General features: G+C 38.5%; 1 protein-coding gene across 1 annotated transcript in view; it reads right to left on the bottom strand.

Moving 5' to 3' along the window:
- Nucleotides 1-7033, bottom strand: part of LOC308521607 (uncharacterized protein) — a gene marked incomplete at both ends in the record, with an annotated part of 88807 nt that extends 81774 nt beyond the window's left edge. Inside the window, one exon of the mRNA XM_081094662.1 lies at nt 6857-7033. Coding sequence (XP_080950788.1) covers nt 6857-7033 — 177 coding nt within the window. The remainder of the gene's footprint in view (nt 1-6856) is intronic.
- Nucleotides 7034-26216: the final 19183 nt, after the last annotated feature.

Genomic DNA, 26216 nt, shown 5'->3' with positions numbered 1-26216 from the left:
CTCTCTCATCGATGTTTCTAACTCTCTATCTCTCTCCCTTCCTCTCTTTAAAAAATCAATAAAATATATTTTTAAAAAAATATGTTTTTATTGATTTCAGAGAGGAAGGGAAAGAGAGAGATAGAAACATCAATGATGAAAGAGAATCATTGATTGGCTGCCTCCTGCAGTCCCTTAGTGGGGATCCGTCCCACAACCTGGGCATGTGCCCTTGACCAGAATCAAACCCGGGACCCTTTAGTCCACAGGCCGATGCTCTATCCACTAAGCCAAACTGGCTAGGGCCATGTTTTATTGTAGATATATATTAGCTTTTAACAGGATTTAAACTTTAATTTTATTTATCAAATTTATTTAACTAAACTTTTAGCTAAAATTTCTAATAATTTATAAGATTTGTAATTTTAATTTGATAATTATTAAATGCATAGATACATATATTTGGTTTCAATAGTTTTAAAGTATAGTTCTAATCATTTTTTAATTTTTAAAATTTTTGTTTTTTTTAATAAATTGATTTTAGAGAGAGGAAGGAGAGAGAAAGAGAGAGAGAGCGAGATACCAATCAGTTGCCTCTGACTGAGGATCAAACCTGCTATCTTCTGGATGCTCCAACCAGTTGAGCCACACAGATCAGGACACTGCATTTCTAAAATTTTAATTGCTGGTTTAAATATAATGTCATTAAATTCACTTGACACACATGAAAATCGAGCATTTCTGAAAGGCTGTATTAATTTACATGTACACTGACATTATATATAATTCTCACCACTTCTACCTTCACAAACACTGGGTATTATAATTAACTTTATTTTTTACCAGGATACCAGAATAAATTAACATCACATTTTGAATTTTTTTAAATATATCTTATTGATTTTTTACAACAAGGAAGGGAGAGGGATAGAGAGTTAGAAACATCGATGAGAGAGGAACATCGATCAGCTGCCTCCTGCACACCCCCCACTGGGGATGTGCCTGCAACCAAGGTACATGCCCTTGACTGGAATTGAACCAGGGACCCTTTGGTCCGTAGTCCGATGCTCTATCCACTGAGCCAAACCGGTCAGGGTGAAATTTGTTTTTTTCTAATTGATAATGAAGTTGTATAATTTTTCATGTATTTACTTCCCATTGTATTTTCCTTTAAATTTCTTATTGGTACCCTTTCCCAATTTTTGTATTTGGAATCAATTATATAATAACATTTATTAAGTATCATTACTTAGAATTTTTCAACATTTTATTATGAAAATTTCAAAGCCAACAAAGTTAAAGGTCCTTTATAATGAACAGTTTTGATCTAGCTGTAGAACAAACTATTCTATATAATCTTTACCCTATCTATAATCCTTCTTAATTTTGGGTACAATTTAAAATTCCTTGCAGAAATCATTACACTTTCTCTTAAATGCCTTATTATTAATTTAATTAATTAGAGTTCAGATTAATTGATTTTTATCTGATGTAAAATTTACATACAATGAGATGTAGGGACCTATGTGTACTTTCTGAGTTTTGAAAAGCCATACCAATTCATAATCAAAACCTCAGCAAGTTTATAGTAATGAATTTAACTATTTATATTTCAGATGTTTTTACCTTTCTTCTCCTCTTAACATGTTAATGTTTTACCATAGGAATTTAAAAAATGTAATTACATGAATTTTTCCTTTTATGTTTTCTGCCCTTTGAGTTTGCCATAAAATGGCTTGCACACCAAGACTATAAAATTGTTTGTTTTCTGGTAACTATAATCCTACCAGAGACCTGGTGCATGAAATGTGTGCACTGGGGATCATGGTCTCTCAGCCTGGCCTGCACCCTGTTGCATTCTGGGACCCCTTGGACCCCTTGGGGGATATCAGCCCCACAGTCTGGGACCTCTCACTCCTTACCGCCTGCCTGCTCACTCCTTACTGCTCGGCTTGCTGGTCCTTAGCATTGCTGCAGAGGCCAGAGAGGCTCCCGCCACCACTGCTGTGCTCTACAGTCATGAGCCCGGCTTCTGACTGAGCTGCGCTCCCCCTGTGAGAGCACACTGACCATGAGGGGGCAGCTCCTTTGTTGAGCGTCTGCCCCCTGATGGTCAGTGCACATCATAGTGATCAGTCATTCCACCATACCAGTCACTTAGGTTTTATTATATAGACTAGAGACCCGGTGCACAAAATTTTGTGCACTCGGGGGAGAGGGAGGGTCCCTCAGCCTGGCCTGTGCCCTCTCGAAGTCTGGGACCCCTCGGGAGATAACAACCTGCTGGCTTAGGCCTGCTCCTGGGTGACAGAGGGCAGGCCCAATCCCTAGGTGCAGCCCCTGGTCGGGCTCAGACCAGGGCCGATTGGGGAGTTGGGGTGCCGCCCCCTGTCATACACAGAGCAGGGCGGATCGGGAGGTTGCTATGCCACCCTAGTCACGCTCAGGGTAGGACCGATTGGGGGGTTGGGGCACCGCCCCCTGTCACACTCAAGGGAGGGTCCATGGGGAGGTTGCGGCGCCACCCATTGCCACGCACAGAGCAGGGTCAATCAGGGGGTTGGGGAGCTCCCTCCATCACACACAGAGCAGGGCCCATTAGGGGGTTGGGGAGCTCCCCCCTGTAATGCACAGAGCAGGGCCAATCAGGGGGTTGAGGAATTCCCCCCTGTCACTCACAAGGTAGGGCGGATAGGGGAGTTGGGGCACCGCCCCCTGTCACACACAGAGCAGGGCGGATCAGGGGATTGGGGCGCCGCCCCCTGTCATACACAGAGCAAGGCAGATCAGAGGGTTGGAGCGCTGCACCCTGTCACACTCAGGGCAGGGCCGATGAGGTGGTTATGGTTCTACCCCGTCACAGAGCAGGGCCCGTGGGGGGTGGGGGGGTTGGGGCGCCGCACCCTGTCACACACAGAGCCGCAGGGCAATCAGGGGGTTGGGGAGCTCCCCCCTATCAGGCACAGAGCAGGGCTGATCAGGGGGTTGGGGCATCTTCCCCTGTCACGAACAGAACAGGGCAGATAGGGAGGTTGTGGCCCCGCCCCTGTCACACACAGAGCTGCAGGGCGATCAGGGGGTTTGGGCGCTGCCCCCTGTCATGCTGATCCCGTTGCCAGGAGGCCTTGCGGCTCCACTGATCCCGGTGCTGGGAGGCTTATTACCCTTTTACTATATAGGATAGATGACTGGTGCACGGTGGGGGCCGGCTGGTTTGCCCTGAAGGGTGTCCTGGATCAGGGTGGGGGTCCCGCTTGGGTGCCTGGCCAGCCTGGATGAGGGGATGATGGCTGTTTGCAGCTGGTCACACACCCTTCAGGGTGGGGGTCCCCACTGGGGTGCCTGGCCAGTCTGGGTGAGGGGATGAGGGCTGTTTTCAGGCTGGCGGGTGACTGAAGCTCCCAACCGCTCCTTTTTTTCTTTTTCTTTTTTTTATTCTGGGCCAGCTTTAGCTCTGAGGCTTGGTTCCAGCTCTTAGGCCTCTGCTGCTGAAAGCAGGTATCTGGTTTGTTTGGGTTCTATAATCGAAACACTGTTTCAACTCCAGCTCTGAGATCCCGGCTGGCTGAAAGCAGGTTTCTGGGGTTTTGTTTAGCTTCTATATTTGTAACAATGTTTCAAACTGCAAGCTCAGAGGCGGCAAGGCAGGCGGGGAACGGTGGATTCCTCCGTCACTGAAGCAAGCAAGCCTCATGTTCGCTTCAAGCTGCCTGTATGCTGGCTGCCATCTTGGCTGGCAGTTAATTTTCATATCACCCTGTTTGCCAATGGGAAGGGTAGGGGATGTATGGCTAATTACCATGTTTTTCTTTTATTAGATAAGATTGTGATAATATGTTGAATGCACTTTTCCCTGTTTTATTGCTAAGATAAGGGAAATAATTACCACCAATAACAACTACCGATATTCTAAAGATAATCCAAAATAGACACCTTTTTCATGGTTATTAACTAAAAGCAGACCCAGTCTCTATCAACCTATCAAAAGAAGACAGAATATCTGTTGGTATTTGTTGAAGAGGAGACTAACTTTAGTGCATCAGAAGACTAAGAGCATACTTTGGGAACTTAGTATATTAATAGCCCAAGTGTTTACCAAGCTAACTATAACCCTAAGCATACTCAAATCTAACCCTAACTCTAACTGTAACCATAACCTCAATCCTAACTCTGACCGAAAGCCAAATAATGACTCTAGTTCTAACCTTATCCCTAAACCTAAAAAGAATCCACATATAATCAACTGGACTTATATTTACTGGGATCACCATGAATTTTATATTTGTTTGGCCTTTAGATTTGTCCTGTCTTAAGTGACATTTTCTGGCAAGGACAACTCTAAAACCAAATACTATGTTTATGGTTACATTGTGTATGATAGCTTTTCTACCTGCTGTTGCAATACAATAAGCACAAATAATTTTATTTTAAAAAGTGAAAAAATGAAAATGAACCCCAAACCAAAACACAACTTGCTACCATAAATGTACTCAACAGGTTCTGCTCACAATCTTCAAAAACACTGGGGGGAAAGGAATACAGCCTATGTATATGTCTTATCTGGAAGATTTATTAAAATAATGATCATGAACAAAGCTCTGGCGTTTACCAGAAACAGATAATAAAAGCTCAGGTTAATTTAAAATTAACAGAAAAGTACTTATGTAGTAATAGGTACTTTTCTGTGTGTTATACATTAAAATGTTTTAAGGTTAATGCACAAAGCCCACATTATTTTCCTTTCAAAATAGATTATATTCTCGGATGAAATAAAGTTCAAAGAAATTTCAGTAAGTGGTATTATAAAAATATCTTTATATTTTTATAATAGGAAAAATTGACTAGTTTATTGCCTGCTTCTCCATAGATTGTAAATTTCATAGCAAAAGGGATCTTACATTTTATATGCAGTGTATTCAACCCAATGAACATAAGTAACAGGGTCCTGAATTATAGAATGCTTTTCTTATGTATTCTTGCTTCTTAGAACAGTATCTGACACATTGTGAAAACTCAATATTTCTTGAAGGAATGAATGAATATATTTTGCATAGCATATGGTGATTATGCAGAAAATATATGTTGTCTCATGAGTTATTAAATTAATAAATTTTTATTTTTATTTATAAAGGCTTAATTTATATACTTTAATTAAAATGTAAAGTATTTTTATGAGCAAAATGCATATGTTTTTATTTAATAAAGCACATATTATAACAATTAGAATGGGTCATTCATTTCTGGTAAATCATGAATGATGGGAATTTTCCAAACTCTAGTAGTACTTTTATGTTTTATACTAGTGTAGATCCTTTATCTTAAGTCTTGTTGAATCACTGGCTCACTTTTAAATTTTAAAAGAATGGAAACATAAAGCACTGACAAAATTTTAAAATTTGTTGAACTTTCACATGAAAGATGTAATTATATCCTTGAAAAATATATATTCAATTCGAAACCCCAAATTATGTGCTCACACAGCTAAGGACTCACACCAATGAAAGATTCCACATTTAGATGTGTCGTCATGTGTTGCATAGACTAACAACATAGCTATTGTTATTTTCTTCATATCAACATTATACAACCCACAATGAAAGCAGAAAATAATACAAATAGGTTCTTTTGTTTAATTAAATTTATTTTAAAGTTAATTATATGTGTGGATATTCCCATATTAGAAGTTTTAAAAACTATTTTCCACACTGTTGATCTCAATGTTGACATGTTACTATTGCTCAAGAAAGAAAAAAGTCTCACATTTGACACTTAGCCACATGTTCACTTTTCCAAACTAGCTGCAGTTTTACAAATCTGTATTTCAAGGAAGATTAACAACAAATTCTGTTTTTATTTCATGGAGAAATTCATTTTAAGCTATTATTTGATCTTAGATCTCAAGAATTCGATAGGCTCACAGTTTTAAAAAAAGTTCATGATGTCTCCTGGGTGGAATTAGCATCCATTAAAGGCATTGACTGGGCCTATTTATTATTATTTTGAGATATTAACAAAAAATCACAGCAAGAGGCAGAACAAATTATTCTCTTAGTGGCAATGATGTCATCGTGAAAAAAAGAAGAATTGACTGTAGCCATGGGATTCAGACAATTATACAGAAAATGGTAACAGAGTTTTCTACATCATTTCCTATTGCTGATCTCACATAGTTATTTTGGTGTTTTGTTTTTGAATAAGGATTATTAGGTTCAGTGTTGTTCCTGTTATTATCACTTTTATTAAGCCAAAACTTATGGCTCAAGTATACAACCATGGAATTAAAATTAGTGATAAGTTGATCTTAAAAGTATTGAATGTTAATGAATTCAGACTATACTTTAAAGATAAACACTAATATGTTTGTTTTCATAAAGCTTTATAAGCACCATTATATATGCTTGCCAATTTTTACACTGGGGTATAAATGCATAACTTCTAAATTACTTAAATTCAATATTCATGATAAGCAACTTGTGTTTAGGCATGGTTTTATTCTATTTTATATCTAAACTAGAGGCCCGGTGCATGGAATTCGTGCACTTTGGGGGTGGGGAGTCCCCACAGCCCGGCCTGCACCCTCTCATAGTCCGGGACCCCTCAGGGGATGTCTGACTGCTGGCTTGTGGTTAGATGGCCTTATGCTGCTACACGGCCTGCTGCTTGAGCTTCAGCAGCTGCTGCACATGCACGGGCTGGGCGACCACAGTCTGTCCTGCAAACACCATCGAGTGTGTGAATCAAGCATGGAGGTAGGCTCACCCCGAGTTTCTTGCACTTCCCTGACCCACTGAGTTGTTCAGACTGACTTCCTACTTCAGAGAACAGCACTGGATCGGGCCTAAGCTGGCAGTCGGACATCCCTCTTATAGTCTGGAACCTGTTGAGGGATGTAGGAATGCGCTAAGCAGCAGACAGCCAGGGAGGAACCCAAATTGGGGCTGAGCGCCATGCCACTCGCATTCATCCCGGCCTGCTGTGCCTGCTGCTGCTGCTCAATAGTGCTGCTGTGGCGTCGGGAGAGGCTCCCACTGTGGCATCTCCACTCGCCAGCCATGAGCCAGGATTCTGGTTGAGCAGTGCTCCCCCTGTGGCAGCACACTGACCTCCAGGGGGAAGCTCCTGCATTGAGTGTCTTCCCCCTGATGGTTACTGCGCATCACAGCAACCAGTTATTCCAGTCATTCCACTGTAATGGTCGTGTAGGCTTTTATTATATAGACTAGAGGCCTGGTGCACGAAAATTTGTGCAATGGGGGGGGGGTGTCCCTCAGCCTGGCCTTCCCCCTCTCACAGTTCAGGAGCCCTCAGGGGATGTCCTACTGACAGCTTAGGCCCACTCCCCACAGTCTGGTCTCCCTCTATGGGCAGCGACCTGGTGGATCAGGGGAAGGCACTGCTGCTGCCACGGTTGGCCACCGTGGCTGCCGGCCCTCAGCCCTAGCAGCCATTGCAGTGGCTGCCGGCCCTTGGCCCTCGCTTCTTAGCACTGGTCCTGCCCACTGGTGGGTGGGGGATGATCTGGGGCCAGTCCAGCTGGGGGAGGGGCTGTGGAAGGTTGAGGCACAGCAGGTGGCACCCCATCAGCCTCTGTGGAGGCATGGCGCCAGGACAAGCCACACTGCTGCCTCTGTGGCTGCCTCTGTGCACGGGGCAGCCCTGGAACCAGAACCGCGCAGCCCTCTCTGCCGCGCTGCCTCTGCGGAAGGGGCCGCAGCACTGGACAGGCCCGCGCCGCGGCCTCTCCCATGCTGCCGGCCCTCAGCCCTCGCAGCCACCACAACTGCCGGCCCTTGAACCCGCTGTGGCTTTGTCCAGAAAGACATCCAGAAGATGTCTGGTCTATCTGGTCTAATTATCATATTACCCATTTATTAGTATAGAGCAGTGGTCCTCAACCTTCCTAATGCCGCGACCCTTTAATACAGTTCCTCATGTTGTGGTGACCCCCAATTTCATTGTTACAAATTGAACATAATTAAAGTATAGTGATTAATCACAGAAACGATATGTAATTATATATGTGTTTTCCAATGGTCTTAGGTGACCCCTGTGAAAGGGTCGTTCTACCCCCAAAGGGGTCACAACCCACAGGTTGAGAACCGCTGGTATAGATGATTAAGGCTTAAAATTACCAATTCACATATACAGATGGATATTAATTGGTATGAGTTATTCTAAAACCCCAATATCATTGTTTTTTTTGTAAAACAAAAAATCTGATGACTTATCAAAAAAGAGAAATAAATTCCATGGAATACCCCATGAGGGTAGATAATGTAGATAGTACTATTGATAGAATTTCCACTGTTTGTTTTGATTAATAGGCTTACTTTATATATTTTATCAGTCATATTTCAGGAGCAGTAATAAAAACACTAATATTGTTTTATAAATACTAATATATATATGTATATATATATATATATATTTTATTTTTTTTAAAATTTTTGAAGTTAGAGGCACAAATTCAGCATGCAACATTTCAAATTGCTAGAGTTCAGGTGGCCACCTTCTCTTTGGGATAGGGATTTGTCTGTGCTCCTAGACCCTCCCAGGAACTTGGCCTTCACATGCATGAGAAGGCAACATATTTTTATCATTTGCATTTCTGAGCACATGCCATGTGCTATTATTGCCAATCTACTTGGAAATAGGGTTGGAATCATGCATGCAAGTTATAAGGGAATGCAAAGATGATTCTGGAGATACTATTGAATTGTTGTCATTAAATTTAGGACTACATATGAAGATAAGAGCAATTTATATCCTTCCAGTGTACCTGAAAAGCTAGGAATTCAGTCACATTTACTTGGCAGTGCAACAGGGTAAGCAGAAAAGGCTCTAAGTTAAAATTTTTCTGAACTACACTTATTTCTTAGAGTGATTTAGAAGAGACACAGAATTCAGTAAGAGGCTTAAGGGGACATTGTGAGGGGTCAGAAATTCCTTGCACAAACAGTTATAGAATAACCACTCACCCTCTCAGCTGGAGGAAAATGAGATCATAGCCAGACCGCCTAAGTTACAGGGGCATTAGTAGAAGCTCAGGTGAAAATAAGTGAGTCCATGGTAATTTTTACACTCTTTCCAAGCTGAGCGATTTACATCTAATACAGAATTTGCAATTTTTGCTTGTAGGTGTCAGCAAGCTATAACCAGTCTTGGGATATAAATTTGGAAAATGTAGTAAGCTAGGGATACAGTATGCACTCAAGCAATATATGTTCACCACTCTGACAAAATTGGTGGAGGTAGTAAAAATGTTTCATACTTGGCTGCTGGGCTGTAGAGATTGGCTTTGTCAGTTTTTATGATGATTTTAGTAACTTGCATCTGGAAAGGAGGATGCATAGGCACCAGCTTTTAAGAAACTCAAATAGGTTTTTGATAATGTTCCTATTAGCAGCAATCATGACAGATCATTCTTAAATACCTTTCTCTTGATCCAAACTTCTGAAGTAACCTCAATATGGTCATCAGATGAAATGATACATAGAGATACTGGCAGAAAGATGGAGTGAGACCCAAGTTGTCATCAGAATGAAACTTCTCAAGAAATGGATTAAATCAGGATGCAGGGCCTTTAGAGGCCCCTGAAGGTCGACATTTAGGAAAGGAAGCTCTAAATAAATTAACAGTGTGTTTTTTGCTTTATGAGTATGCTACAAAGGTCCACAGAAATGAGCCTGCAAATGAGTGCAATCTCTACTTGCGTCTGTGGTTTCCAGGGACCACACTAGCCCACACTCAGCTTTTAGCAATTCATGAAAACATTTTCGCTGAATCTTTTTGCCAGTTTATTTGTTGGCCCTGGCTTTTCCCTTGTGATCTTCCCTCTAGGTGAAACCAGAGCCCATGCCTTGTCTCTTTGGCGTCACCTATCTTTTATCTATAATGGTAGTCCTGTAACCTCAGCTCTCTGATGGGTTCAAAGTTTTGATTTTGTAGATTACTGAGTTGTATTTAATATTGTTTCAGTCAAGTGATCTTTTTTTTTCTACATTCTAATCTTAAACTGGAAGTTCTTACATGTGACCTTCCACATTAAAATAATTATCTTATCTAATAAAAGACAAAAACGGTAATTAACCCTACCTCTGCTACACTTCCCATTGGCTAATCAGGGCGATATGCAAATTAACCACCAACAGAGATGGTTAATTTGCATATACTGGCTCTGAGCAAAGACTGAAGATAACATGGAAGCCAAGCGCTACAGAAGGGAGCAAAGTAGAGCCTGCGGCCACAGTAAAGGAGCCAAGGCTGCGGAGTCGGGAGGCGGGAGGGGAAACCCAGCCACAGCAACTGGGAGCGGGAGGGGAAACCCAGCTGGAGCGGCTGGGGGTGGGTTGGGCAAACCCAGCTGGAGCGGCTGGGGGCGGGTTGGGCAAACCCAGCAGCAGTGGCTGGGGGCGGGTTGGGCAAACCCAGCAGCAGTGGCTGGGGGTGGGTTGGGCAAACCCAGCTGGAGCGGCTGGGGGCGGGTTGGGCAAACCCAGCTGGAGCGGCTGGGGGCGGGTTGGGCAAACCCAGCAGCAGTGGCTGGGGGCGGGTTGGGCAAACCCAGCAGCAGCGGCTGGGGGCGGGTTGGGCAAACCCAGCAGCAGCGGCTGGGGGCGGGTTGGGCAAACCCAGCTGGAGCGGCTGGGGGCGGGTTGGGCAAACCCAGCAGCAGTGGCTGGGGGCGGGTTGGGCAAACCCAGCAGCAGTGGCTGGGGGCGGGTTGGGCAAACCCAGCAGCAGCGGCTGGGGGTGAGAGGGGAAACCCAGCAGCAGTGGCTGGGGGCGGGTTGGGCAAACCCAGCAGCAGCGGCTGGGGGTGAGAGGGGAAACCCAGCAGCAGTGGCTGGGGGCGGGTTGGGCAAACCCAGCAGCAGCGGCTGGGGGCGGGTTGGGCAAACCCAGCAGCAGTGGCTGGGGGCGGGTTGGGTAAACCCAGCAGCAGCGGCTGGGGGCGGGAGCGAAGCCTGCCTCAGAGGGTTTCGCTCCCTTCTCTGCTTTGCTCCAGCCGCAGGAAGCCCTATTCTTGCAGGAATCTTCCTGCAACCGGCCTCTAGTGTAATCTATAATAATAAAAGGGTAATATGCTAATTAGACCAGACATCTTCCACACGTCCTCCCTGAGGAAGCCAGGGCTGGAGGGAAGCCATCTCACATCCCCAGTGGCTGCAGGCATCCCGAGGGAAGCCAGCCGGGTCTCAGGTGCCTGCCGGTGGCCAGAGGAGGGAAGCCTGGGTCCTAGGTGCTGGAGGGAAGCCGGTGCCGGCAGCCAGGGGAAGGAAGGCCTACTCTTGCATGAATTTTTGTCCACCGGGTCTCTAGTATATAATGAAGACCAAAGTTAATATTACTCAAACATGAATAAAACAGACAATTTTGACCATTTTTCTCCTTAAACTTTGCTATTGCATTTTGGTGTTTAAATAGAGTCACTGAATTTTTGTCTGCATCTCAGAGAGTCCCTATATTTGATTTGAATATAAAACAGGTTACTTTATTTTACTGATATTTGAAACTATTATAGTTTCTTCTTCATATGGAAGATTTTTGGAGCTAACCGAAATAATCACAATGTATGTAGAAATCTCTAATAGATTCATTCAAAGTCACTTCTCATTAGGTAACTATTAAAACTAAAATTGCTTTTGGTGAAAAAGCCATTCTTGGAAGCAAGACTATGGTTGGAAATAATATAGGCAAACATATAGCTGATATTTTTGGACCACTTCAGTATTTTATTCAAAGGTTAAATTTTCATTGGAAGAACCATTTTAGAATTTATAGCAGGGAGTGACATGACCCTGTTTGCATTTTGGAAAGGACCTTTTGGCATCAATGAGTACTGGTTGATAGAGGCAAAGGGGCAGGGTGACCAGTTTAAAGCCTGTTGAAGTACCCAGAGGAAGACAAATATACACAGAGTTAGAGATGGAGGGGTGGAAAAAAGTGAACAAATTTGAGAGGCAATAGTGAAGGAAAATCTGAAAAGGACTAGGTAACCAAATGTGCTAATGAGAGTGAAGAAGATGGTGTCAGACATCCAAGTTTGTATCTTGATCCATCCAGGACATGAAAAGATGATTTCTGTCTTCGATATGCTGACTTTGAGAGAGATTCCAACAGGTAATCGGTGAAAGAGTCTGGAATTCAAGAGAGCAGTGGTCTGAGTGTTGAGAAACCACTACCAAGGGAAAGCAGTGGAGCAAGAAATCCTTGTCCTCAACAATGTATATTGTTCTATTTCCAGTTTATATTGCTAGAGTATCTATTTTTCTATTTGTACAGTGACTTGCTAGGAATATAATCATTTTTAGGTGTTATGCTTAATGCTGGCACACAGTGGGAGTGGATAAAGATGAATCCTACCTTCTTGGGGTTTATTATAACCCCCTTGAATTAAAATACTTAAGATCATACCTAATTTGTCATTTTGTAGAACATTGCTCTTAGAAAAGCTAATGGTTTAGCCTTCACAAAACTGTTTAATGCTCAAATGAAGGTGGGGAATGCTGCTTTTTCACTAACTCTTGGAAATTCATATTATATATAATTTAAAACACTATGAAGAAGTCTGTCTAACCAGAATTTTTGAGCATGAACAATTTAAAAAATATATATTATATCCTATTTATATCGTAATTAGGTATAGTACCAGTTTAGATACAAAGATATCTATAATAATGTCATATGTGTTATTTCATTTTGAACTTTAGGTCCTTTTTCAATCTCTATCAAATTGAAATGCTTCATTTCTATAGCCTTTCTTTTTGCAGAAAGCAAAAGTTCATCATTCTGATGGTGTTCTTGAAGGACTATTATTTCTGTAATTAGTGACTGTGTCCTATTAGAACTATTGAAACAAAAATCTTATCATACCACTAAATAGTTAGAATAAGATCTTAAAAATATTCTCTCATCCATATCAATTTAGAATGTGAAAATGATTTTAATATTTTTTCAGCTTTATGAATAAAAAAGGAAGAAAATGATGTACTCTTTTGTATTCTTTTTTTGAAAACCAGCTAATATATTTTGCATTTTCAGGATAATTATCAAGCATCTTTATTCTATTCTACCTAGAATATGTTTTGGAGAATTACCTGTGTGAGAGAGTTATCACTATATATAAAAACCTGTAATTTGTAGTGTCTGCATTTGTTTCTCATCTGGGCATTTAATATTGGTCACCACTTTTTTGGTCTGCATGTATGAGATATCTATATAAGAATTCAGTCTTTCTTAATATTCAATAAAATGGCCTTTGCTGTTCTTTGTTTCTAGCTGTGTAAGATCGTATTTGAAGTTTATGCTAGGGTTCCTTCAATATATATATATTACAGAGCAAATATTAAATGCTAGTTATTTATTGATGCATAAAAAAAAAATTTAGCCCCAAACTAAGTGCCTTAAAAGGGAACCTTTAATCTCACCGTCTGTGGTACAGTTTGGCTGATTCCTCTGGCTCCATGTCTCTCATGAGATTCCAGTGAGTCTGTCGGCCACCATCATGTCCCAGTTTACCTGGGAAATAATCCACTACCAACTTCACCAACAGGACTGATGGTGGACCTCAGAAAATCTCCCTCCAAACTTACTAATTTGACTAGACGCAAGCCTCCAGTGTTCACTGGCTAATGGTGAGAGTTCTCAATTGCCCCAGAATGGTAAGAGTTATTAGTTGCTCCTCACAGGGCTGGTTTCAACAAGAATGTTTGTTTCCACTGAGGGGTTTCAGAGAGAGAGTTAATAAGACTGAGCTGCCAAGACTGAAGCCACAGTCTTTTTAGAACCTATTCTCAGAAGTAAAATCCCATTACGTCTGTTATATTTCATTCATTAAAAGCAATTCTCTAAATCCAGCTCAAGGGGAAGGAATTACACAATCAGGAGATAGCAATCATTGGAGACCATCTTAGAAGCTGCCTGCCATACATATATTTCTTCTCTATTTGGTGAAAAAACAATTATGTTTCAATTCTAAATTGTTAACAAGAGAGAACAAGTTTTCTCCCACATTTCCTCTGAGAAATTAACTGTTATATTACTACCTGATACTTGTTTTTAGAACTCCAAGAGGTTAAATTCAAGAGAAAAGGAGAATAAATGTACCTCTAAGTTCCATAAAGTGACATGATTAGATTTTAAAGAGATGTGCAAATTCAGTAATAAGTAACCACTATTTGAGAAATAGTATACTCAATCTCACATAAATACAAAATGAGTAAGAAACAGCCCTTGGTCCTAAATATGGGTTTGATTTCAGGCTCATCTGCTTACTGGTAGAGTGACAGGAGCAGGATAATATGTGTTCCCATCAAGGGTAAGAATATTATCTTATGAGGATAAAAGGAAGTAAAGCATATGCAACCACATAGTTATGTAAAGTTCTTTAAAGATTCAGTGTTTTAAATGTGCTTAGAACAATACCTAGTGCATTCTAAATGTTCATTAATTTTTAATGTAAAGTATTATTTTATCATAAGTATAAAAGGAAAATAACTATAACATACAACAGAAATGCCAAAGAGAAGGACAAAATGTAATGAAGGCCCAAATGATCAATTTTAATATCTGTGGGGAAATCAAGACATGGTATCTTAGGAAACACATGGAATTCCCTGTAGGAGGATATGTAGATAAATTGGATTTTAAAACAGGGAGATACAAAGTATATTTTGATCAGAGGGTGGCAAAAGTGAATCTTCAAGATAGGAAACCATGGCTTGCCCATGGAAGCAGGAAGCTCTGAAACATAACACAGTCACATTGTGCTTGGTGAGAGGAAACAGCATCCGATTAACCAGACAGAACTGTCCTGGATGTTAGTCTTGCTTGTCTGCCATCCATTTCATCTTTCTTTTTAAGACGGCACTTACATTTTCCACCTAAGGAGAAGTTCACTTTCACACCATGTTGGTAAGGTGGGACTGACTCATGCATCTCCCCCTGAGTTGGAGTCAGTCTATCCAAACAGAATATTACATTTCATAAACGGGTTCTCAGAGTGTGGTCTCGGCATTGCTTGGGAATTTATAGACGTACAAATCTCAGGCTCCTGTAGTAAGCCATTTGACTAGCATCGCTCCGTTTCCCCTTTCTCTTAGCCCCTGGCAACCACCATTCAGTTCTCTGCTTCTATGAGTTTGACAAGTTTAGATTCCATGTATAAGTAAAATTATGCAATGTTTTCTTTCTGTTTCTGGCTTATTTCACTTAGTATAATGTCCACCAGGTGGTCCATCTATGTTGTTGCATGTGGTAGGATTTATTCTTATAATGAATAATATCTCACTATGTGGATATAATGTGGTACATATAGTTTATCAGTTTATTTGTCACTGTACATATAGTTTGTTTTCATATCTTGGCTATTGTGAATAATACTATCATGGACATATGACTGTAGATAATCTCTTTGAGACACTGATTTTATTTCCTTTATATATTTACTCAAAAGTAAATATGATTACTGGATCATATGATAACTCACTTTATTTTATTTTTTTAGAAACTTTCATAATATCCTTCATACTGGCTCTACCAATTTACATTCTCACAACCAGTGTGCAGGCATCCATTCCCGCCGCCCCCACCCCTGCCCCCAATACTTATTACCTTGTGTCTTTTTTATAATAGTTGATCTAAGAGGTGTGAGGTGATACCTCATTGTGGTTTTGACTGCTTTAAAAGTATACAGACTGGTTTTTATTTGCATTTCCCTGATTATTGATATTTAGCACAATTTCTCATACCTGTTGGCCATTTGAATCTTTTCTTTTAAGAAATGTCTATTTAGTTCCTTTGTCCATTTCTGAATCGGGTCAGTTATTTGATGTTATGGAGTTGAGAACCTTACACATTTTGAATATTCCTTATCAGATATAATGGTTTGCAAATATTTTCCATAGGTTACCTTCCACTCTGTTTTCTATGTTGTTCAGAAGCCTTTTAGTTATCCCTCTTGTCTATTTTTGCTTTTGTTGCCTGTGTTTTTGGCACCATATTAAAAAAAATCATTGGCCATATTTTTTATTCTAGTAGTTTTAAAGTTGCAGGTCTTAAATTTGTTTAATTCATTTTGAGTTGATTTTTGTATCGAGTACGAGATAAGGTCCAGTTTCTTCCTTCTGCATATTAATATTTAATTTTTCCAGCGCTATTTGCTGAAGAGACTATCCTCTTCCCATTGTACATGTATTCTTGGTACTCTTGTCAAATAAGTTGACTGTAGATGGGTGGGTTTATTTCTGGCTCTTCATTTTCTTCCAATGATATCGGTGTCTGTTTTTATGCCAAAAACATACTGTTTGCATACTGTGGTTTTATAATGTATTTTGAAATCAGAAGGTGTGATGCCTTTGGTGTGTGTTTTTTTTTTTTTTTTTTTTCTTTTCTCAAGATTTCTTTGGCTACTTAGGGATTTTTGTGGTTTAATGTGAATTTTAGGATTTTTTTTTTCTATTTCTGAGAAGAATGACATTGGGATTTGAATGGGGATTACATTGAATCTGTAGATCACTTTGGGTAGTATGAACACTTTCACAATATTATTTTAATCTATGGGCATTGTATGTATTTCCTTATGTGTTTTCTTGAAATTCCCTTTATCATTGTTTTATCATTTTCAGTGTACAAGTCTTTCACATCTTTGATTAAGCTTATTCCTAATTATTGTATTCTTTATGTTGCTAATGTAAGTGGGGTTGCTTTCTTAATTTTCTTTTTCAATAGTTTGGGTTTGTGTATAGAAAAATCACTTATTTTGTATGTTGATTTTGTATTCTGTGACTTTAGTGAAATGTTTTAGTTCTAAGAATTTTGTTTTGTTGAATCTTTAGGTTTTTCTACATTATGATCATGTCATTTGTAAACATAGATCATTTTATTCATTTTTAAGTATGAAAGCATTCTTTTTCTTTCTTTTTTTAATATTTTATTGAGTTTTTACAGAGAGGAAAGGAGAGAGATAGAGAGTTAGAAACATCGATGAGAGAGAAACATCGACCAGCTGCCTCCTGCACACTCCCCACTGGGGATGTGACCGCAACCAAGGTACATGCCCTTGACCGGAATCGAACCTGGGACCTTTCAGTCCGCAGGCCGACGCTCTATCCACTGAGCCAAACCGGTTTCGGCAAGCATTCTTTTTCTAGGAAATTTTTAAATTATTATTTTTTAAAAAGCTATAGAGTGAAAATGTTTTTGTTTTTTAAAAAAAAAAATGGTAAGCAAAATTAGCTAACAATACAATGATTATACAAATTGGCACAGTGGTGCTGGGTATTATGGATATATGATTTTCAAAATCTTAAATGCGAAGTACTGCAATACATGTGTGTATGTAGCTGTTATGTCCTTCTAATAGCACTGTGCTTCCTGGATACTGGAGATATTTTAGTGATCATGAAACATGGTAATTTTTGTTATGTAACTTATAACTTTATGATGGATAAAACAATTCCTTATAAAACATACAAGTAGTTATATTTTCAATTTTGTTGAGCATTAAAAATGAAGAACTTTGAGAGGGAATATAACTGCTAGACTTAACATAGATAGGATGTAGGGATTATTTTTCACCATTAATGGATATTTTGTGTTAGATCTGAAGAATGAGTAGAACATATGTAGACAAAAATAAGGGGGGAAGTTTCATGGAGAAGAAATAGTAGTGTATATAACCAAAGAGGTTAAATCAGTAGATTAATGAGAATTTTTTTCTTTTTTCTTGCTTGAAACTTCAAAAAAGTTAGAGCTTTAGAATAAAGAAGCAAGAAAATAAAACATGGATGTGAGAGAGTGGAGAGCAGATATGGGGAAGGGAGAGAAAAAGAGGGAAATTAGAACTCTGGAATTGTTTGCATTCTTTCAACTATAAGAGTGAGAGTAGCTAGGAATGCCCCTCAAAATCTGATGTGTAGGTAAAAACCTTGGTCAAAGCTATATTGCACTGATTCTAAAGTTAGGGCCCCCCCAATATAATTCCCCACCTATGGAGAGACATTATAATGAGGAAAAATACACACAGAAAAGAATAGCAATTAGAGGCAGGCCACGTAGATTCAGTTAGTTCCCACCTTGTAGAGAAGTCTGGGGAGGTATGTGTGGGAAGGATATGCCATAGCAAAGAATAACTTCTGGAAAGGGAGGATTATGTCTAACACATAAAAGAATAATCTTGAACTTGTTCTCTCACTTATTGTGTTCAAATCAGTAAATATGATATTTTATAGTTTCCAAGCCATGCTGTTTCTAATGTTGCTGCTTGAAAATAAAGATGATAAATAAGGATTCTTATTTCCAGAAAACTTGGATGCTTATTCTTTATTGCCTCATATGTGGATTCAGTGTAATTTAGGGACTCAGAGGGTTGGGCTCCCTGAGGAAAAGAGTTGATTAAGAGAAGGTGACAAATTCAAGGTAGATTTAGAAGGTACACTTGACAAGACTGCAGGGAAAAATACTCTGTGATTTTTAATTGTGTAAATCAAGACATTGTAAGCTTACTTGGGTAAAAGCACAGCAGACAGTTCTTTGCTGACATGTTATGTCTTTGGTGGGCAGACAGAGACTCTACCTACTGCAGCACAATACTTTCTTGGTTGCTGTGGTAATGGGAGAGACAATTAGAAGGTTTTAACTGATTTTATTTGCTTATGTCTGCATTTGATTCTCATCTTGTTTGCATATAACCCTTTGGTCAGAATCATTTTCATGAACTTACACAACAGCAAGTGGGAATGTGGGAGAAAAGATAGAACTCTACTATCCTATATAATAAAAGCTAATATGCTAAGTGTCTGGTCGTCTGGTGACCGGCCGACTATTCAACCAATCGAAGCTTAATATGCTAATGATATGCTAAGGCTGCTCAACCACTCGCTATGATGTGCACTGACCACCATAGGGCAGACAGTAGACTGGTCAACCAGTTGCTATGACGTGTACTGACCACAAGGGGGCAGATGCTCCGACCAGTAGGTTAGCCTGCTGCTGGGGTCTGGCCAATCGAGACTGAGTGAGATGGGCTGGACATGCCCTGGAGCCGTCCTGCGGTTCCTCCCCGACCCCGATCATGCAACAGTGGGGTCCCTTGGTCTGGCCTGTGCCCTCTTGCAATCTGGGATCCCTCATTGGATGTTGGGGAGCTGGTTTTGGCTCAATCCCGCAGGCCACTCCCTTCGGCAGGGTGCCAGACACAGGGCTTAAGGCTAGTGAGTGCTGCTGCAGTGGTGTGAGCCTATCCCCATCATGACTGATTAGACGCTAGCGCTAGCCCATGGCAGGTACAGTGCGGCCAGGATGAGTGGGAGTGGCAGATAGGAGCTGCAGGTGGCGTTGGACTGTGGTTTCTGCCCCAGCCCTGCAGGCCACCCCAAGGGATCCCACATGTGCATGAATTTGTGCACCGGGCCTCTAGTGGTGACATAATTCTTTTTTGTCATATGTTTTTTTTAAATTCCCAGCTTACTTTTAATTCATCCTGCCATATTTTTTTTTGTTTTTATGCATATCTTTTGTAAATTTTTTGATAATATATAATTGAAAGTAACTGATTCCAAAAGTGACATAAGTTAATAATGTTCAAGCCAAAGTTAAAAAACAGGCCATTATCATCCAAGAAAACCTTAACAAGTATGTCTGATACATTAAAAAATTAGGCTGTTTGAGAAATGGTAAAATGTTATCTTAACAGAAAGTGTTCTTCTTTTTGAAATAGACATATTAATAGTGTATACTTTTAAAGTGTTTAAAAATTATAAAAAGTATACAGCTTAGTTTCTTTTTCTATGCATTCTAGAATAGAAGATTCCTAAAAATAATAATCTAAGCCTTTAAAATAATAATAAATCTACATGTAGTTTATATATTTGTCTTGAATTATTTTTCAGAAACCAAGCAAATTAGTGATTTATAAGTTTATATTAAGGCATATAAATAATAGAAAAATAATAATATGCCTGGAATTATAAAAAAATAAGAAATATTAAGAGTAAAATAACTATTGTTGAGGTTAATATCTCAATGTTAATATTATGAATAATTATAATGAAGGATACTGAAGATAACACCATATATTTCCTCAACAGTATTACAAATATTAATTTTAAATTTTGGAAGTGATGATACAAACATCACTAACAGATCATGGAGCTCACTGGCTTGCTTGTTTACAGAGTTTAAAGAGTTTTTTCATATATTAGACATATATCAAAGTAAGATGCAAGCAAGTTTGCTAGCTCCAGTAGCTCAAGCAATAGATGACAGTTGGCGTGGGGGAAGAAGTCAGAGGCAGCAATAATAAGAGGTAGTCATGGGACTGGAACTCATATTCAGATTCTACATGATACATAATTGCTGCCTGAGTAACCAAGACAGAACAGGAAATTACTACACAAGAAAACCCTTCAGTGCCTACAGTTGTGGGATAATTCATAATGTTACTCAGAATGTTTCATGGTGTATGCTTTTGCTTAATGGGTGAATGCATTTTCATTACTCAGTCAGGAACTAAACTTTCTTTTTCCATGTGTGCACTCAAATAGCATTTTTAAAAAGCACATCAATGATTGAGACTAACACACAGGGTAATGAATGCAGAAAGATAGAAATGTACAGGCCACATAAATAGAAAAACATTCATTAGTATTGACCAAACCCCATAAACAATACAATTTAAAAATATTTTCTGTTTAATATGACCTTTGATACAAAAGTTTATGGCTATAAACTTAATAATTAATAATAATGTTCATGACTTAGAAAATTTGTATTCCATGGCAGACATGATTGGAATGTTCTGATTGATCAGAAAAATGATAAATAGAACCAAACTCAAACACTCTAAGGAGAAGACAGAGAAAGAGAGAGGGAGAGAAAAACAGGGACATGAGCCAGACCCCCCCCCCCACATACACACACACTCATACAGATACAATGACAAAAGAAAACCAGTTAGACATTTCTGATTAAAGAGTTCACCTGCAATTCCTTATTTGAAGTACATTTTGTTATTATTGATAAAGTAAATAAGCAATATCCCTTACATATCACTAACTTAAGTAGTTTACCACTATCAAGCTATTATACCTACTAGCTACTTTAGCTGATGTAAGAAATTAATTTTTAAAGGCTATTGAGCATTGATATGTACTTTTTATAATGATGATGAAAACACATCCCCAGTCTCTATGGAAACAGTAGCTTCATGGCAGAGGTGTCCTTCAAAACTCACTATTACACATGCATGTAATATACATACATATTGTATACATGTAGATATATGGCATGTGCATAATCTGCATGCATATACTACACAAATACATACATACTTTATGAGTATACAAATTTCTATGTAACAGTACCAGCAGAATTCAAGGCAAGAATTATTGCTGCTAAAAGATGTGGAGTGTGTGTGCATTCATACAGGCGTTTGCACTCAAATGTGTGTGAGGGCAATTGGCAAAAAGGAGAGAGAATTTACAATATATTGGATTAGAAGTGATTTTTAACATAAGTAGAGAAAGAAAAAAACAATTTCAGACTGAGTAAACAGTCTGAAGGAGTGCACTGAGAAAGGGAGTGAGAGAGTAACATTGAGATGGATTCAAAGAGGTATGCACCAGGCCCCTTCCCACTGTCCTCAGAACACAATGGGAGGTGGCCTGGTGCATTGATGGGTTGGCTGGAAGTGGAGTGCAACATGCCTGGGACATCATGTTTGCAGTCTCAGACTCAGAGGAAAATGATTTCCATGCAGATATGGTCACTAAATCCTACTGAAAAGTCAAAGGGCATGAAGAACAAGAAGAGACCATTCCACTTGTCAATTAGGAGGTGACGGGAAATTCTAGTGAAGTAAGAGATAATTGTGATAAATTGAGAAAATCAATTTCATCAGGAGGATAGGAAATGGAAATAGAAACTTTGACAAAAGGATGACTGTCACCTAAGAAGCTCACATGGTTAAAAAAAATAAGTTGAGGAATGTTTTTAGAATTACAAAGTCATTTACTTACCATCTAGATCCTATTGTTTATTAAAAAAGAAAGCCTAAGGTATACACTTCATTAATATGTCAGTGAGATCAAAGTTATACAAGATCCCCCTTCAATAAGGTAACATGATATCTGCAGATTGTGAGGGTTAAGGGTCATAGAATCCTGGAAGAGACACATCATTACAAGGAGTTATATTTTATTTATTTTTATTCAAATGTGGCAGTGTAGTTTTCATAAAGCCTTCTTCAAAGAACTCTTCACTGTGCCAGAAATACAGGAACAATCTTTCTTTGAGAAGCATAGTGTTGTTATTTTTCCATTAGTACATAGTTTTTTGTTGTTTTTGTTTTTTAAGCACAATCTTGAGCATCTGGTCATATTTAAAATGCCAAGGAACAAGCACAATACGGACAGAAGGAAGGTTTCAAAATAGTTGAAAGAAATTAATGAAGGAACCAGATAAGTAAGTGTGATTGATGCCAATTCACTAGGGCCCTGGAGGCATAAAACTGCTTCTACCAGCTTCACAACTTTGAGAGGCTCAGCAGATTCCCTCTTGGCTATGCGATGGTTCTAAATGTGGATTTATCTCTAGGACGGACTGACATCTCTTTCCTTAGAGTAGCCTCTTTGCTTTGATAAAAGAATAATGAATGGTGGGAGAAAGACATAACTGAAATGTTAAATTAATTGTTTAGAGGTGATGACAGACAAAAAGTAAACAAACACTAAGCATACAGTTTAGAGAAAATTAGCTAAGACTACTCAGTAGATGGTACCCGATACATACTAGAAAATTTCATTATCTTACTTAATTCTGGAAATGAAATTCCCTCCTGGATCAGATATTTCAGAATTTAATTATTTTCACAAAATTATTCCCCTGAACATGTTTTTAATAGTGATTTTAACACCACTTTCTCAATCTTCTTGAGGAAAAGAAAAAGCCAGTTGGACACCACTCACTGAATGATGTATATATTTTAAGCCTAAAATGATTACATCCTCTCTCTGCCATCTTTAACTTTGATAATGACAGTTTAATAATTTCAAATTCTTGGAACTTAATCCACATTTTTTATTTTATAAAACTGTAAGCCTAATGGGTTTGTTGTATCTGGCACAAACGTACAGTGCACCTTAAAAATATAATTATGTGTACAATTTAACGTATTATGCTCAGTTGACCTTTGAATGAAGGTTTACAATTAGCTTTCTTGTCTCTTCTTTTTAATTCTTGGTCCTAGATATTGTTGTTTCAATAGAAAGGTTTATTTTGGCCCTTGAAACCATCACATTAAAATTTGTATTAGGGCCTTTTGGAGGTCTCCAATAAATAATGAATTAAGTCCAAGGATTATTTCTAAGAGAGATGATTAGAATAGCATGAGGCTTGGCAGCGTGAATCACCCTGCAATGTAACAATTGCCAATGTTCAATCTTAGCAAATTCTTGGAATCATCCTCTCAATAGTAAGTAGTCTATAATGTGGAACATGCCATCCACAAACTTCAAGCTATTTTGTATTTTACATGAGCTACTTTTTTCTATATAGTATTTAAGGAGGGATAGTTTGGGAGATGGTAGTGAGTAAATGAAATACCACTGATTAGACCTACAGTACAGTTGAATAGAAGTTCTACATCAATTTACAATCCTTTGGTTAGGCTATTACCAACATATATTAATTTCTAATTGTGTTGGTAGATAATTCCTTAAGTGATCTATTTTTAAAATTCACCTTAAAAAACTTGAAACAAAGTACCAAAATTACTAATTGCAAATGAATAAAGTATATCAAATTATATTTAACCACTAAATTCATTAGATGACACTTTAATGCTTACAGATTGAAATACTGGTATATTAATATATTATCTGTAGTTCAGGCTTACTTCAGGATAAGAATGTTCTCTATTATCTCTATTAAAGAAAAACATAACACTTAACATCTTTGGTTGAAATATTTAACACTATAAATTTCTGGTTTAGTGCATTAGCTGTATTAATTTGAAACAGTAGCTCTATATAATGTAATATAATCTTGCTTAAGTTTGTATTCAATTATGCATTATACCTTTTTAATGGACTGTTTCTCATTTAGCTTTATTTTTTAGCAGAACTATAATATCCAAAAAGGGGACAGGGTGAAATATTATTTGATTATTAATAATTCCTTCAAAGAATACAATGTGAAGACTATTTAGAAATGCTCTTTTAAATTTTTTTCTACCACTATATAATTTCACTTTTAAAATCTTATAGAATTAGCCCGGCCACTGTGACTCAATGGTTGAGGGTCAATCTATGAACCAGGACGTCATGGTTTGATTCCCAGGCAGGGAACATGCCCGCATAGGGGGCTTGATCCCAAGTAGTGGCTGTGCAAGAGGCAGCCGATCAATGATTCTCTCATCATTGATGTTCTCTCTCTCTCTCTCTCTCTCTCTCTCTCTCTCTCTCTCTCTCTCTCTCTTTACCTTCCTCTCTGAAATCAATAAAATATATTTTTAAAATTATAGAATTAGGCTTTCATTGAAAAGAGGATTTATATATTATCCTAAATTTTATGTGTTTCTTAATGACTTCTGTATCTTTTTTTCTCTAAATTCTATTGACTTCAGAACAGTACAGTTTTTATTTTATTATTTACTTTTCCTTCACCACTTATCCCCCCATATTCTCTTCCACATCTACCCACCCCCTCCAACTCCCCGGTAATAACACAACTGTTGTCCAAGTCCATGAATTTTTTCTCTATTTTTTTTTCCTCATTCCCCACACCACTCTTACACCCACCACAGCTCTCTGCCTGTTCTCTATGAGTCAGTCTCTATTTTGCTTATTAGTTTAGTTTGTTCATTGAATTCCACATATGAGTACAATCATATGATAATTGTCTTTCTCTCACTGGCTTATTTCACTTAGCATAATGTTCTCCAGGTCCATGCTGTAGTGAAAGGTAAAATTTTCTTCCTTTTTATGGCCAAGTAGTATTCCATTGTGTAAATGTTTCAAAGGTGTTTTATTTACTTATCTACTGATAGGTATTTGGGCTGCTTCCAAGTTTTGGCTATTATAAACAATGCTGCAATGAATATGGAGGTGCGTATATTATTTTGAATTAGTGTTTTGGGTTTCTTCGTATAGTTTTCTAAATGGAATTATTGGATCAGATGGCAGTTCTATTTTTAATTTTTTGAGGTAACTCCATACTGCTTTCCACAGTGGCTGCATCAATATGCATTCCCACAAACAGTGCACAAGGGTACTCTTTTCTCCACATCCTCCCCAATACTTGCTTGTTGGTTTATTGAGAATAGCCATTCTAACAGGTGTGAGGTGATATCTCATTATGATTTTAATTTGCATTTCTCTGATGATTAATGACGTTGACCTTTTGATATGTCTATTGGCCATTTGCATGTCTTCTTTGGAGTAGTGTCTTTTCTGGCCCTTTGCACATTTTTTAATAGGATTGCTTGTATTTATGGTGTTGAGTTTTGTAAGTTCTTTATAAATATTGAATATTACCTCCTTAGCAGGTGTATCAGCCAATAGTGTTCTAGCATTCAGTGGGTTGTCTTTTCATTTTGTTGATGGTTTCCTCAACTGTGCAATACCTTTTTAGTTTGATGTAGCCCCGTTTGTTTATTGTTTCTTTTGTTTCCCTTGTCCTAGGAGATATATCAGAGGGGGGAAATGACAAAGAAGGCAAAAACATACAATGGACTAAATATAATCTATTCAGTAAATGCTGTTGGGGAAATTGGACAGATGTGTGCAAAAAATGAAACTAGACCACTTTCTTATATTGAACACACACATACACACACACAAAAAACCCTAAAAATATATTAAAGGCTTAAATATTAGCCTCAAACCCATAAAAATAATAGAAGAAAACATAGGCACTAAAATCTCAGCCTATTTCAGTTTTTAGATCCATATTGTACTGAAAATATTACTTGGACTAGACACACAAAAATGCATAGGGCTTTAATTGGCTAGCTAAATGTTTTATGACCAAAGAAAAATAAGTCATGTTGCAGTTTGTATGCTTCTTTATTGACAAGTATAGAAAATATAGAAATTCCTATAGAAAATTAATTAAATATGTGTACTCTTAAATTTATAATGAGGTTATGTTGTTAGAAAACCCAAATTAAATGTGTAGGAGTTTTTTAAGATTGGATTACAGGTTGCATTCAACAAAATTTTGTATTAGTTTCAGAG

Source organism: Myotis nattereri (assembly GCF_964212035.1).
Source record: "Myotis nattereri genome assembly, chromosome: 6".
NCBI classification, from domain to species: Eukaryota; Metazoa; Chordata; class Mammalia; order Chiroptera; family Vespertilionidae; genus Myotis; species Myotis nattereri.
This window is presented reverse-complemented; position numbering and strand designations above follow the sequence as displayed.